This window comes from Pleurodeles waltl, chromosome 2_1, assembly GCF_031143425.1.
Source record: "Pleurodeles waltl isolate 20211129_DDA chromosome 2_1, aPleWal1.hap1.20221129, whole genome shotgun sequence".
NCBI classification, from domain to species: domain Eukaryota; kingdom Metazoa; phylum Chordata; class Amphibia; order Caudata; family Salamandridae; genus Pleurodeles; species Pleurodeles waltl.
Window position 1 is genome coordinate 568,502,880 of NC_090438.1, and position 15,814 is coordinate 568,518,693.

At 46.1% G+C, this 15,814-nt stretch overlaps 1 protein-coding gene across 11 annotated transcripts in view; it reads right to left on the bottom strand.

The window, feature by feature from the left end:
* Positions 1-15,814, bottom strand: part of LRRFIP2 (LRR binding FLII interacting protein 2) — a 291,111-nt gene that overhangs the window by 226,771 nt on the left and 48,526 nt on the right. For all 11 annotated transcript variants that reach the window (XM_069215054.1, XM_069215036.1, XM_069215027.1 and 8 more), the window contains exon 3: positions 2,621-2,707. In XM_069215054.1, coding sequence (XP_069071155.1) covers positions 2,621-2,707 — 87 coding nt within the window. The remainder of the gene's footprint in view (positions 1-2,620; positions 2,708-15,814) is intronic.

Below are 15,814 nucleotides of genomic sequence, written 5' to 3' on the forward strand. Positions count from 1 at the left end.
GAGGCAAGCAACAACGCAGGATGGAGTGGAGAGTGGTACAATCAACAATGTGTGCTGGGCCAAGAGAATGGTAAGATGCAAGCAACAATGCGGGTCAAGACAGGAGGAATCACATTACAACACAGCATGATGTGGGAAGGAGCAAGCAGGCTACCAGCTGGAGAGTTACAGGAGGTGGCAAGCAACGGGACAGAGTGGAGTGGAAGGGGGCAAGCAACAATACAGAGCCCAACAGTATTGAGAGTTACAGCGTGAAGCAACTACACGAAGAGGAACAGGAAGGTTGGAGTAGAGTAAAACAACATGAGGGAGCATCCTGCAAAAACATGCACTTTATTACAATGCTTAACAACAAAAAAGTAGCTCCAAACCAAACAAGAAGTGGTTGACACAAATACTTCGGCTGAGCTCCAGGACACACACACAAAGAGGGAATGAAGCAGGCACGAGATGACCAAAAAGCAGCAAGGAAATGAGAGTGATAATTAAATCAATCAATAGTATGTAGTGGGTGGGTTCTAAGCCCACTGTAAGCTAACAAAATGTCTAGCTGGCGACAGGGTATGCGCTGTCGTCAGTGAGACCTAAAAGGACATGGATCACGTGTTGATTTACCACCTCTGTGTGACAATATCGTCTAGGACCTCAATGAACAGAAAACAAAATGGCCTTAACAATATGCAACCGAAGTGGAAATGCACCACAATCAAAATGATTTTTACCAATAAAGGAAAGCAGGGTCGTACCTCAGAAGTAAGACAAATTATCAATGTCGAGGTGGGCTTTATTTTATAAAGACAAACTTTGACAATCCTAAGACTAGATGTTAGGTGCATAATATTGTTTAGTTAATATGTCTTTCAGCTTTATTTCTCCTAAAAACGTTCTTCATTGTTATGTCAAATTTACACCTTTTCCAGGAATATGGCAACACCACTAGAAAAATTAAACATAACACATCTGCAACAATCAATATTCAATATGTTGTAGCTTTGCAGACTGCCAAGAGCAAAAGTATGAATACAAAACATATAGGCCTACAAAATACAACAATATAGAACATAACTGTGTAATATCAATAATAGAATAATATCCAACTACAAAACGAATGCCACTAAGACAACAGAAACAGTTATACATTGAAGAACATGGATGTCAGTTAGAGGGAAAAACCTGTCATGATGAAACACTAACATTGAGTCACAGAAAGACAACTGGTTTACCATACTTGATAAGGTTATTGCCAACAGAATGTTTCGAAGTAAGATACTTCAAAGCACGCCATTTGGTTGGATCAAATAAAATGGTGCTCAAACCAAGTTACCGTCCATTAAAAAAAAAAAAAAAAAAAAACACACACACCTTAGGTAGCATACAGAAGAAATCAAGACACAAACTAGAAACAACTTGCTAATTATGAGAACTGTAGGAACCTGAATGCTCGATGGGCATAATGAGATGAATAAAAGATAGCTTCCAATAACGATTAGTCACTTAAAATAAAGTGGTATTCATATTTTTTAAAAGGAGCCTACATACACTTTTGGGGAGACTGACAAAGTCAGTTCTGTGTAGAGGCAATTATGTGACTAGGGGATATAGACACTGCAGGCAACTGTTTTCAAAAATATCTGGTCATCAAAAGAATGAGAGAAAAAGTATTTGCAGGAAGCCAATTGCCCAGTAATGTAGAATGCTGTCCATTTTCATTCTTGGATAGCGTAGGAAAAATGTGTCCTTCTTCCATGCTGTTGCTCAACACAAATGTATAAATCTGTAAATGCTGCCACATACCAAAGATCCCATTCAAGACACAGGGGTTATGACCAATTTTCAGGTCTATAACCCAACAAGCAATAATGTTACCTAGACAGAGAAGGTCTCGTCCTACATTTCTCAATTGTTATCAAATTTAACCAACACTGTAATTTCTTCTGTGCAAACGTCATGAGATTAGAGCAGGCCTTCCATCCAGGTAGACATGAGCACTGCAAGTAGGTGTGTCAGTCACAAAATTGATGGTCAGAATTGCAGTTGCGTGTCAAGAAAGTAAACTGATGCTCCGATCTTCTGGCATACAACCTTGGTTGTACCTACTAGCCACTAGCATGTTCTAGGTTGTTCAGGCTTTGAAAACCAATAACAATCAGGTTGGATATGCATCACTAAATAACTATATCACAATCCCAAAGTCTAGAAAGAGAGCAGGTGTTCTGTTCCAAGAAAGACATGGATTAACAGAAGTAGAAGCACTATCCTTCTCAGTCCATCTATTGACTGAGAAGCTATTTTGTGATTCAGTGCAGGAGGGGAACAGAAGATGGATGTTCTCTCCTCAACAGTTGGTGCAACGACCACAAGGGGCAGGAGGATGGCTAGACCAGATCCCAAAAATAGATACCCATGTTCTTGCTGGAGTAAATTTCTGTCTGGCTGGGAGAACTCACATGAGGAAAAGGAGTAAGTGATCAATTTAAGTTAGCAAGATATTCCAAAATTGAAAAAAGAGATGTTAACACAGATGCTAACTAACAAACTTGTGCATTTTTTGTTTTTCACAGAGTGTCGTATATGCTCATTTCAAAAAAATAGTGTAAGTGTTAAAATGCACAACTAATACCTCTTTTTGTTGCCTTTCCAATTCTCGCATTCGTATATCTCTTGCTTCTGCACGGGCTGCTCTTTTGGCTGCAAGTCTTGCTTCCGCCTAAAAGTTCATAAAAGTTATATTCATTACCACAGAGAATCTAGGCATTTCTTATTAAACTGCAAGTTAAATACCAGTGATTAAAGAACTGCTATTATAATTGAAGAATCTATTGTCTTAATTCATAAATCTATGAGCCTCTTGTGCGCTGGGCAGAGAGCAAAAGCACTACACATAGACACATAACCACAAAGTAAAAACGAGGTTACCTATTCTAAGACTAATGTTCTCAACAGGAGTTCTTTAAGTTTGAGCTTCTGTTTGGTCATTACTACTTCAACCTCATACATTATTATCTTCTGTGCACATTAAGTAACAACTATTATTTTTAACACTTATGACAATTAAATAGATTTGCCACTTTGTCATTGTTAAGTTGCGTGACATAGATATAAGCAGTGGATGCGAAGGAGTTTTCACAAAAAACATTATAGGAACTTCAATATTTAGTAGATTTAGGAGACTGCAGTTAATTAAAAGATTATTAAAATAGAATATAAATAATTCTGGACACAGTGCATGTTAAAACAATTAATACTGATTTAGCCACACTAGCTTGCAAATATTATTTAGTTTTATCAACCTGTGCCCTTTTAAAACATTATGCTCTAAGAAAATAAATGATTAATTTGTAAAAAAAGAAAAAAAGAAAAAAAAGGAAAAAGTGCCAGGGGACGGGCCCTTGTCAGGAGGCCACTGCAGCTTCCACCACCAATTGCCCGGACTGGCATACAGCCAATGACCAAACTTCTATCTCTACTAGCCATCACACTCATAGAGGTGTGACAATTCAGACTTTATATATACAGTAAACTAATACCACCCAAGCTATGCCACTTTAACCCCTTGGGTGCCAAGGACGTAACAGTTACGTCCTTGGCTGCACCTCATTAGAGGTCGCACCCATCGCAATCGGGGGCTGGGGGAGATCAGAGAGGCATCAAAGGAAAGGAAAGGCATTTCTGCAGCACGATCGTAAAGCAATCGGGCTTCAGAAATGCCCACTAGACACCAGGAAGTTTGTTTCCATATAATAAACCCATGAGGGGAGCAGCCCCGTGGGTAAGGGTCTCTACCAAAGAGAGGCATTTTTTTATTAGGCCATTTGTGCCCCCCTTGAGGGCAGATCGGCCTACATTAATTAGGCCCATCTGCCCCCAAAGGGGATAGAAACCACTAGGCACCAGGAATCATAATTTTTTTTTTTTTTTTTTTTTTTAACAGGAAGGGAGCAAGGGTCACTCCTCTAGGGGGCAAATTTATTTTAGGCCATTTCTGCTCCCCTTGGGGGCAGAGACCACTTAGGCACCATGGACTGGTGTGTGTGTTTTGTTTAGGGGGGGCAGCCTCTTGGGCAAGGGTCGCTCCCCATGAGGGCATATTACTGATGGCCATTCCGACCTATGGGGCAGAAAGCCCACTAGACACCAGGGAAGATTTAGTTTAAAAAAAAAAAAAAAAAAAAAAAAGGAGGGTTGGGGTGTTGTGTAGCCATTTTAGTCATAGCTCCATGCACGTTAATTTAACACATTAGGCCACTGTGCACTTTAACCTAGATATATTTTATTTAGCGTTGCCTTATTATTGTTAGAATAACCAGTTTTACGGTCTTGTTTTATTTCGGTCTATCTAACTGTTTTTGCCTAGGCCAGCACTCTGTTCTCAAACAAGACATTCTTGATCACTCTGTGCTTTTCCAAGGCTACAGCACAGTACATTGCCGATGAACGTGGTAGAAGTTTAATCTCCAACATTCGTAGAAAATACACATCTTTACGTAGGGACACTTTCTCAGAATATCAGCTGGTTTATTATAAAAACACTTCCTTGTCCCTTACACATTAAAGAGAGATTCCAGCCAGGGAACCACGACTGTATGCTGATTGCCGAATGCTTCGCTACAGATGCTAACGCAGACCGCAGGCCTTTGCTCAGGTATGGGGTTGATGTCTTCCCAGGAGAACCTGAAGGGCAGACTTCGAGCTTAACATGCTGTGCTCTATCCTAGCCCAGGTAGGGATTGGTTCACTGACGATAGTGACAATACGACAGCGTTATTCTTATGCTTCACTCTACTCGTCACAATTTTAATTCTGACATGTTGTGTCATCCTGGTTATTGCAGCTCATGCCTTGGTATCTAAGATGCAGTTGTTTTATTAAACTCATTATTGAAACATATGCTACTTCTGTTTGTCATTTATATATGAGACTGAATTTTAAGTGAGAGAACCGGATGAGACCCGAGTGACCACGACTTCCCTGAGAAGCCAAGTATGTCATGCGCTCGGCTGCCCAATCATCACCATCCCTTGATGGGGATGAGACACTGCTAGTTAGCCGGACCAAAACCCGGAATGGAGCGACAGATGTCACCCACAGTGGGTTAGACTACGTTTCCCACACCGCAGACGATTCTGCTGCTCAAAATCCAGTAGTCTCATCAGAATAATGAGAGCCTACGTGACAGGGGTATGGCCATACCCCCAAAATAAATGGGGACAAAGCTGTCTGCCCACCGGTGGGCAGATGGGGCAATTATACCCGGTCAACTCCCCAGGGGGGCAGAAATCCTAATAGATGCCAGGGAATAAAAAAATTAAAAATAGTGGGGTCGTGGCTACCAACTAGTATGAGCATGGTTATGCCCAGCCTTTCAGCTCACCCAGCACTAAAAAATCTTATCCCAACAGCAAGCAAGAGGACATTTGATTATTTTGGGTTTTAATTTTACATTTGGGCCATGAGAGCTTGGAATGGTGATGGCTGCACTTTTTGGACTTTGGGACGCTGCCATGTAGAAAAATCTACGAGACCTAGACACATCTGAAAACTAAACATCTGGGAGAGTTCAGGGTGGTGTGCTTCACATGAACCCCACACCATTTTCTTACCCACAATGCCCTGCAAACCTCCAACTTTGCTAGAAATCGCACATTTCCCCCACATGTGTGTGATGGAACCTTACGGAATCTGTAGGAATCCACAAAGTTCCTACCACCCAGCATTGTCACATCTATACAGATAAAACTTATGCCCCACTTGTCAGCCCCCAATTTTTTTTTTTTCAAACTGCCTTTTTGGACCCGCTTTGGTTCCCCCTCAATTTCGGCATGTTTTTAGCTCTTCCTTGTCACAGACAGTTGGCCCACCTACACAAGTGAGGTATCATTTTTAGCAGGATAATGAGGGTGGTAGGAAATTTATGCCGGTGCGGTGATCCTAAACCGAAATGTGGGGAAAATTTGATTTTTTTTTTTTAGATAAATTTGAGATTTGCTGAGGATTCTGGATAAGAAATCACTGGGGGATCCACGCATGACTGGGTTTGGTAGGTTTCCCTAGATGGCGGCTGAGCCCAGGACCAAAAACGCAGGTGCCCCCCCTCCATACCATCCCTTACCCTTTGCAAAAACAAGCAGTTTTGTCATTTATAATTTTGATGTGTCCACGTAGTGTTTTGGGGCATTTCCCGTCGCAGACACTAGGCCTACCCATACAAATGAGGTACCATTTTTATCAGGAGACCTTGGGGAATGCTAGGTGGAATGACGTTTGTGGCTGCTCTCACATTCCAGAACTTTGCAGCAGCGAAATGTGAGAGAAAAGTGTTTTTTGCCAATTTTTGAGGTTTGCAAAGGATTCTGGTTAACAGAACCTGGTGAGAGCCCCACAAGTCATCCCATCCTGGATTTCCCTAAGTGTCTGGTTTTAAAAAAATGCACAGGTTTCGTAGGTTTCTCCAGGTGCTGGCTGAGCTGGAGTCCAAAAATCCGCAGCTAGGCACTTTCCCAAAAAACATGTCAGATTTCAATGTAAAAATGTGATGTGTTCATGTTGCATTTCATGTCGCGGGCACTAGGCCTACCCACACAAGTGAGGTACCATTTTTATTGGGAGACCTGGGGGGTGGGGGGTGGATGGGGAGGGGGCACAGAATAGAACAATACGTGTTATTGCCCCTGGTCTCTCTCTAAATTGTTTTCTTCCAAATGTAAGACTGTGTAAAAAAAGACATCTATTTGAGAAATGCCCTGTAATGCATATGCTAGTATGGGGACCCCAGAATTCAGAGATGTGCAAATAACCACTGCTTTGCTCTTTATATTTCAGCAAATGAATTGCTGAATACCCGGTATACAATGAAAACCCATTGCACGTGTAGCTCATTTATTGGCTCTGGGTACATAGAGTTCCTGATGGACCTACAAGCCCTATATATACCGCAACCAGAAGAGTCCAGCAGACGTAACAGTATATTGGTTCAAAAATCTGCCATAGCTGGAGAAACTCAGAAGAAAACGTGGACAGAAATGGCTCTTTTTACACCTCAATATCATTATTGTCTTTATTTTAGCGGTTACTCTCTGTAGGAAAACCTAGAAGGATCTACACAAATTACCTCTTGCTGAATTCAGAATTTTGTCTACTTTTCAGAAATGTTTAGCTGTCCGGGATCCAGCATTGGTTTCACACCCATTTCTGTCACTAACTGGAAGGAAGCTGAAAACACAAAAAAAATAGTAAAAATGGGTATGTCCCTGTAAAAAGCCAAAATCATGTTGAAAAATGTGGTTTACCGATTCAAGTCTGCCTGTTCCTGAAAGCTGGGAAGATGGTGATTTTTTAGCACCGTAAACCATTTGTTGATGCTATTTTCAGAGGGGGCAAAAAAAAAAAAAAAAAAAAACACACACAAATTCTTTGCTGTATTTTTGCTCATTTCTTGGTCTCCTCGAGGGGAACACACAAACCCTGGGTACTTTTAGAATCACTAGGGTGTTGCAAAACAATAGTGCAAATTTGGTGTGTATAGCTTATGTGAACAAAAAAATGTGAGGGCCTAAGCGTTAACTACCCCATATAGCCAAAAATAAAAGGCTTGGCACCGGGGGGGGGGGAGGGAGGCCTAGCAGTGAAGGGTTTAAACAACACCTGTTGAGCTCCTCATAAAATAAGACGGCTGGGGGCGTGGCCAAGATGGCGGCGTGAGCGGACGCGTTCGTCCGAGCTCCGCCACCCGGGTCCCAGTAAAAGCTCCGTGGCCCCGTCTTTTGGAGCCCCAGGCCCTCCTGGCTGGGTGCACGGGAGAGAGAGTCGGGACGCCCTCAGAGGAGAGCAGCGGCGACGTTAGGCCTTGCGGCCTGGACCGCGCTCGCGGTCAGCGGCACGTGGCGGCTGGGCCGGCACTCTGGAGAAACGCGGAGGTTGTCCGGACAGCACCGGAGAGTGGTGAATCTTGCGCTGGACGTCCCGGCGCGGGGCAGGTGTGAAGCGGGGCTCCGCGGCCCGCGTCGGCCATTTCTCTGCTGGGCTATTGCGGGGTGGAGGTCCCAGGCGGGATATACCGCACCATTACACATTTGCGCTCCCGCTCCAGGTTGGTTGAGCCTGGACCGGCGCTAGGAAGTTGTGCCATTTATCGGCGGTGCGGTCGGCCCGCGGTGGCCCAGCCCGAGCTCAGGGGGAGCTTGGGACCTGCAACTGGCCTATGAACGCTTGGAAGCGGTGGATGCAGAAGCTGGTGGCCAGAGTCTGACGGGTATAAAGGGAAGGAATTGGCAAGCCGACCCACAGCGAGCAGTACGAAGAGGCTCTAGACGAGACGGGCACGGGGCCCCAGGGAGGCATTCGGGGTAATGACGTCCTTCAAACCAAAACAAGATCAGTCGGTGAGAGAAATGTTGACCAGATCCCACCCGGTACAAGGCAAATCGGTTGAGGGGTCGGTGGCGGCGCGGTCTCCTGAGGTACGTGGGGAGATGGAGGAGGACGGGGAGGCCCTGGTCACAGAGTTTCCTTACCTCATTGTTTGACTTGTTGCGGAGCGACCTGCAGGAACTTCGTAAAGACATTTTCCAAGAGGTGAAGGAGCTACGAGTGGAGGTCATGTCTCTGGGTGAGTGGGTGGCCCAGGTTGAGGTTGGCGAGATCTCTCGCGGTGCGGAGTTAGCGGCCATACAACAGGAGGTCATACGCCTGCGTGACCAACAGGAACTCCTCCAGTCTGCAGTTGAAGACTTGGAAAACAGGTCGCGATGGCATAACATTCGCATCAGGGGTGCACCGCTTGGAGCGGAGAAGGAGAACATTCGTGAATTTGTGGTGGTACTTTTTGACTTGGTTCTTGGCCTACAGGGTGCCCGGGAGATTACGCTAGACAGGGTTTATTGAGTGGGCCGCATCGGTGGGCCCGGGGATCGCCCGCCCGATATCCTAGCATGCGTCCATAATTATGGGCTTAAAGAAAGCATCTTGCAGAGGGCCCGTAATCTCCTGCAGATTCAGTTTCGAGGGCACACGCTCAAATTATTTCAAGACCTCTCGCTACGGACTCTGCAGAGGTGACGAGAATTCAAGCCCATCATGGAGCACCTGCGAGCGCACTCTGTGTCTTACTCATGGGGTCACCCATTCCGCCTTATCTTTCGTTGGGAGGAACAGCTCCGCCAGGTGAAATCAGTCCCGGAAGCGAGAAAGATTCTTCGATAGGAGGGAGACAAGATGCCCCCTCCTGAGCGACTCGGATACTGGGGCATACGTCTATTAAGTGTCTAAGCTTGAATGTCCGTGGTTTTAACAATCCGGCTAAGAGATTAGCGATTCCGTCGGCGCTTGATCGCTCTGGTAGTCACATTTGCCTCTTACAGGAGACGCACTTACTGACTAGGGACACATATCGTATGCACTCAAAGTGGTTTCCTAGACAGTTTTGGTCCTCGTCCTCCACGAAACATGCTGGGGTAGCGATACTGCTCTCGAAGACCTTCTCTGGGGAAGGGATAGCAAATATACATGAGGTGCAGGGCAGACTCCTGGCCCTTGGACTACGGGTGGGGGCTTTCTGCTTTACTATTGCTTCTTTCTACACCCCCAATGCGCAGCAAGAATCCTTCCTGAGACAGGCGGTTGCTCCGGTGCTTGCGACACCGGATAGTGCTGTTTTAGTGGGAGCTGATTTTAATCTGGTAATGGATAATGAGTTGGACCGATCTGGGCACCGCTTTGCACAGATGGGAGCGTTGACAACGGCAGGGCGACAGTGGTTGGCCGAGTGTGGACTGGAGGATGTTTGGAGGAGAGCGCATTCTACGCTTAGGGATTACTCCTTTTACTCAGCGGCTACCAAGACGTACGCACGTATTGACTTCTTTCTGGCCTCTCGAGAATTTACCTCTTGAGTTGGGGAGACCACAATAGAGCCCAGGGCCCTTACAGATCATGCGCCTATCACGGTGGAGGTTGGTGTGGATGTGGGTCTGGTGGGCCATTCGAGTTGGTGCTTTAGGGAAGCGATCTTGCAAAATAGAGAAATGGAGGAGTCGCTACGGCGCGTGATTTCGGACTATCTTAGCTACAATGATGATGGGACAACCCGTTTAGAGACTTGGTGGGAGGCCCTGAAAACGGTGGTGCAGGGGGAGGTAATGTCGCTGTCAGTGAGAGATAATAGAGCAAGGAGGGAGCAGAGGGCGGCGCTAGAACAGAAGGGGACAGCACTTGAGCGATCCCATAAGTCCACGGGTGCACCAAGAATTTGGCGGGATCTGGAGAAAATGAGGCAGCAGCTGAGGCGGCTGGACTGGGATAGGGCGGAGTATGCGATAGTGCGGCTTAAGCATAAATATTACATTGGTAGTAATAGGTGTGGTAGGCTCCTGGCGCATCGGTTGAGAGCACAGCGCTTGGCAGCAGCGATGAAAATGGTCCGCTCTCCTTCGGGGAGAAAGGCCCTCACAGATGATCATATTGCAGACGCGTTCGCCGAATATTATCAAGTGTTATATACGGCTGATGATCAGAGTGATGCGAATCCAGCCGCATTCCTCGCGGGGATAGCAATCACTCCGCTTGGCGAGGGGGGAAGCGTCTTCCTTGGATCAGCCCATCAGAGTAGAGGAGGTTATTTCGGCAATATCACGGCTAAAGGTTGGGAAGTCTCCCTGATGGCTTTACGGCGCTCTTCTATAAGACTTTCTGCGCGGAGCTTGCACTGCTTCTGGTGCAGCTTTTTAACTTTTCAGGAGTCAGGGGCTCTTGTGCCCAGTATGTCAGAAGCTACCATTGTGGTGATACATAAGCAAGGGAAGGACCCTGAGGAGTGTGCTTCGTACAGACCAATCTCGCTTTTGAACATAGACGCTAAATTATTTACTGGAATACTGGCCCACCGCCTTAATCCCTATATGCCGGGTCTTATAGATCCAGATCAGGCGGGCTTTATACCCCACCGTCAGTGTAGTGATAATACGAAGCGACTTCTACATTTGATGGATAAAACTAGCAGATCACGTAAGGAGGCGCTGCTCCTCTCTATTGATGCAGAGAAGGCGTTTGATAGGGTCCATTGGCCCATTGGCCTTATCTATTCCGGGTGCTGGAGTGTTATGGACTGGGTCTGGGCTTTAGGAGGTGGGTTCAGTGCATTTATCGCTCGCCTAGGGCTGCGGTCCGGGTTAATGGTACAGTGTCTTTGCGGTTTGATTGGATGGGGGACTCGACAGGGGTGCCCCCCACTCCCCCCTTTTGTTTGCGCTATATATGGAGCCCTTTGCACAGCGTCTACACGACAGCCCCTTGGTTTCTGGGGTTAAGTTTGGAGGGGATCATCATCTTATCACTCTGTATGCAGATGACGTGATTCTTACCCTGGTTGAACCAGCGACCTCCCTGCCTGAGCTAATGGTGATAATGGAGGAGTTTAGCCAGGTCTCTGGGTTCCGGGTAAATATGCAGAAATCCCAGGCCCTCAGTTTGTTTGTGAACCCAGAGCACGAGCAGGAGTTGAAGACTCGATATCCCCTTCTTTGGTAGTCATCGCGACTCCCTTATCTGGGTATTGACTTGCCATCCTCAGTTGCGAAGATGGTAAGCTTGAATTATGCGACGTTAGTCCGGGAGGTGCAGCGAGATCTGGAGAGCTGGAGAGCTGGGCGAAACAAACTTTCCTGGCTGGGCAGGGTAGCGGCAGTGAAGATGACCACGTTGCAGTGCATACTATACGTCTTCCAGGCTCTTCCTCTGGCTCCCCCATTAAGGGCGATAGCAACGCTTCAGTCTGCAGTCCTCAAGTTCATCTGGGTTGGGCGGGCGGCCGGCACAGCTCCCTAGAAGACTTTTATACCACTCTAGAGTGGAGGGGGGTTGGCGGTCCCCTACCTCCTATGATATTATCAGCAGCGCAGTTGCGCTTTCTTTTAGAGTGGAGCGGTCCACTTACTGAGAAACATTGGTGTTTCATGGGTCAAGCGGTAGCGGGGTCTCACATTTCGAAGGAACCTTGGCTTCGACATAGGGCACGGGGCTTATACTCCTCCCCGATTACGGGAGCGACGTTACGTGTCTGATATGCAGTGGCATGTTGAGCTGGGCTTACGTCGTTCCCGTCCCCTATGACCCAGATAGGTGCGAACCCTGATTTTGAGCCTGGGCTGCGTCTGGAAGGCCTGCGCCGATGGTATGATGGGGGCTGTAAAAGGGTGGGGAGTCTGTTTGATGAACAGGGAGTAGTTTCTTTCGATCAGATGCGGGAGACATATGGCCTGACAGAGGCAGATAGGCCGATGTATTACCAGGTGAGGCATTGGGCTCTACTGCCGGCGAACAGAGCACTGATGGATAAGCCGCTCACATTGTTCGAAAAGTGGCTGTTGACGAAGAAGGATGACAAGCGAGTGCTTTCAGAACTGTATAGACTCTTGCAGGGGGTGGAACGCCTGTCTAAGTCTAAAGGGCAATTGAGATGGGAGAGGGAGTTCTCCAACGAGGATTGGGACAATATATATTATAGAGCACATCACACAGCCTTCAATGCAGCGGGGACAGAGACGGCATATAAAGTGGCTTCCTATTGGTATTACACCCCAGCCAGGATACATTCATGGGACCCCACCAAGCCTAGCCTTTGCTGGAGGGGGTGTGGTAACACAGGTACGCTGGTGCATCTGCTCTGGCTTTGCCCCAAACTTCAGAGATCTTGGACGAGCATCTTAGACATGACAAAGTGTTTCAGACCGAGCTTCCTAGGTTTCCATTGTTTATACTGTTGGGTCTACCTAACCCCCTCACTTTCCCTCTACGATCCCTAAAGGGGCGACAGAAGGCGCTGGCACTCAACACGGCTGTGCAGTCGATACTAGCTTTATGGGGGACGGACAGAGTACCGATGTATGTGACCTGGCTTCAGAAGCTGTGGTTTATTCTTGCAATGGAGAAGCTTACCCTGGTTTCTCAGCAGAGAGGGGGTGACATAGATATGTTATGGAAGCTGTTTCTTAAGATCCTATCAACAGAGTTTACGGAGCTGACATGCCCGGCTTATTTGAGGGTTCTGGGGCTGACAGGTGCTTCTTAGAAGATGTTTGGCCTGCTGGGTAGGAGGGTCCCGGGATGACGTTGCTGTGAGAAGACGGGGAGAATGTTGGGGGAGATGAGCGACATAGCTGTCGGGGGGGGGGGGGGAGGGAGGGAAGTATAGTTCTAGTATTGTTAATTTCTTCTATGTTTTGTTTGCTTATGTACGAAGCTCTGAGGTCATTGGATCATTGTTTTTACCCACCTTGTTCTCCTGAATGTTGGGAAGCGGACGAAAAGGGAGATTTCTCCTGGCGATAGGACAGTGATCATATGCATGCTCTCTTGTGTGCCAGATTAAGACGTTGTAACTGGGTGGTCGAATTGCTGGTGATTAGAACAATGTGCTTCGTACTTTATATGTTAAAACCAATAAACAGATTTGATCCATAAAATAAGACGGCACCACCATTTGGCAGGTTGTCACAAAAGCTGATGTTAACAATAAAGTGCTGGTGGAGAGCAACAAAAACCAGGGGCTAAAAGTAAGAACTGATGTGCCCGGGCAACACCAATTTCTATCCATGGGTCAAAAATGTAATTGACAGAAGATCATGCAATTGTTATCAAGCTGGAAAAAATACTGAATAAGTTTTCAAAAAGTATACTAAAAATCCAGCCGATGATAAATCTCTATTTAGAGAATAACAATGTTTGCCTAGCCAAAGCACTGAATTTCACAATTATAGACTATAAAATGCAAGAGCACTAGTCGCCTTAAAGGATTAGGCATGATCTTTCTTTTACTTAGGTGAGTGACTTGTTATGCAAGGATAGTCATAGCAGAGTCCTGTTAAATACAGTTATACTATGAGTCCAAAAGCAGGATTGGAGACACAGCAAAGTACATTTTCTACATTTGGATGGTGCCTCTTGTGGCACTGTTGTTTTCTTTCACTTTAACTTCATTTTTTTTTTATGGTCAAGCGTAGTAGAGAGCGGGCACTGCTCTTCGACATGTTGTAATCTATTCTGAGGGCTTTCACCACGCCCATCTCATGCCCATCACTTTCATTCATTCCTGGGCCTGCCTCTCAAAAATCCCTTGATGTTGTTGGCAAATGCTTTACGTCTGTCCCACCTTGAGGCTGTTTTGTTACCGCCTTGAAGGATTACTGCACGATCGGCCTGAAAGCTTCATGTCGGTGCACTATTTTTTCTTTTGCTTCACCGCTTAGCTCATGGCGGTATGTTGTTTCTTCGTCTTCCTTGGTTTCAGGCATCTTGCTTTTTCGTTGAGATGTCTGCGGGGGCTTTTTTTATTTATGTATTTTTTTTGCAGTGTTATGTAGCACAAACTTGACACCAATATTGAGCACTTTATTTTCTTTCTTTTTTTGCAGTTTTATATAGCATAAACTCGGCACAAAGGTATTACAGCCCTCTACATGAGCACCAGTTACATTACACAAGAACACATTGATTTTTGGTAGCAAAGGGAGTTTAAGTGATTTGCCCTGAATTTTGAGCCGGCGCTGAGACTCAAACCGCGCTTCCCCAGTTCCAAAGTCGGCAGATCTGGCCCTTACACCACTATCTCTCCACTAGTTTTGCTTATTTTTAATATAGCGCTTGGTAATACAGGTTCTGCAATTACATAGCGCTGCAAAGCAGGTGTCATTCTTAACAAAATCTCTATAACTTATTTTCAGTTAACCTGCCTCTTCTGTTATTCTTTGTATACAGTCAATGTTTTTAAAAGTTAGGCTGTTATTGCCAATGTAGAGGAATAATTCCTTTAAAAGTTTAACACAGAGAAATGTACTGCTGCCCCCTTTTCTTTGCTCCTAAACCTTTTGACCCCCTCAATCTCCAGGTTAAATGCCACGAAGGTGCCTCTTTGTGGCTTGTTTGGTGCTATAAACGTTTAGGTAAACAGACTAGAAAAGGTTGCATCTCTAGGCTATCACAGCCAGTCTACAGGAATGAGGCAAACCAACTCCCAAGATGGCGGCCTTACTGGGTCCTCTACTGCAGCGACAGGCCTGGAAGGGTTGCTGTGGCACCTGGCATACATCCACTACATTCTAAACCAAAACACATAGGTAAAAGACATTAATATATAAGTCAACAGCTCTAACTCTCACAAATGCGAGACCTATTGCACTGGAAATCCTTGTTTTTACTATTTTTCTTTTCCAAGAAGATACAAACAGAAAGAAATTTAACTCAAAGTCTGATTTTCATTCCATTAGTGGAGAGGATATTTATCGAAGATCAACCATAGACAGTAGGCATCCTTCTAGGCTAACTAAGCATGAGGCAACAAGCATATTTACCACTCGTTCACAGTCTCTTTCCAAAAGCATGCAGCGTAAGTGCCAGCCAGGCATCCCACCACTGCATTCTATGCCAAACAATCAATCCATCAATCAGGAATTTGTAAAGCACACTACTCACCCGTGAGGGTCTCAAGGCGCTGAGGAAGAGGGGGGGGGGGGCATGGAGGAAGGAGGTGCTGCTACTGCTTGATCAGCCAGGTCTTGAGAAGTTTCCTGACGGTAAGGCGGTCTTTGATCTGGCGCAGGTGGGTGGGAAGAGTGTTCCACGTTTTGGCGGCGAGGTGCGAGAATGATCTACCGCCGGTTGTAGTTCTGCAGACACGTGAGACTGTTGCGAGGGCGAGGTCGGCGCAGCGGAGATGCCAGGTCGGGTTGCAGAAGGAGAGCCATCTGTTGAGGTGTTCTGGTCCGGTCTTGTCCAATGCTTTGTGAGCCTGGGTGAGGAGTTTGAAGGTGATTCTCTTGTTGACTAG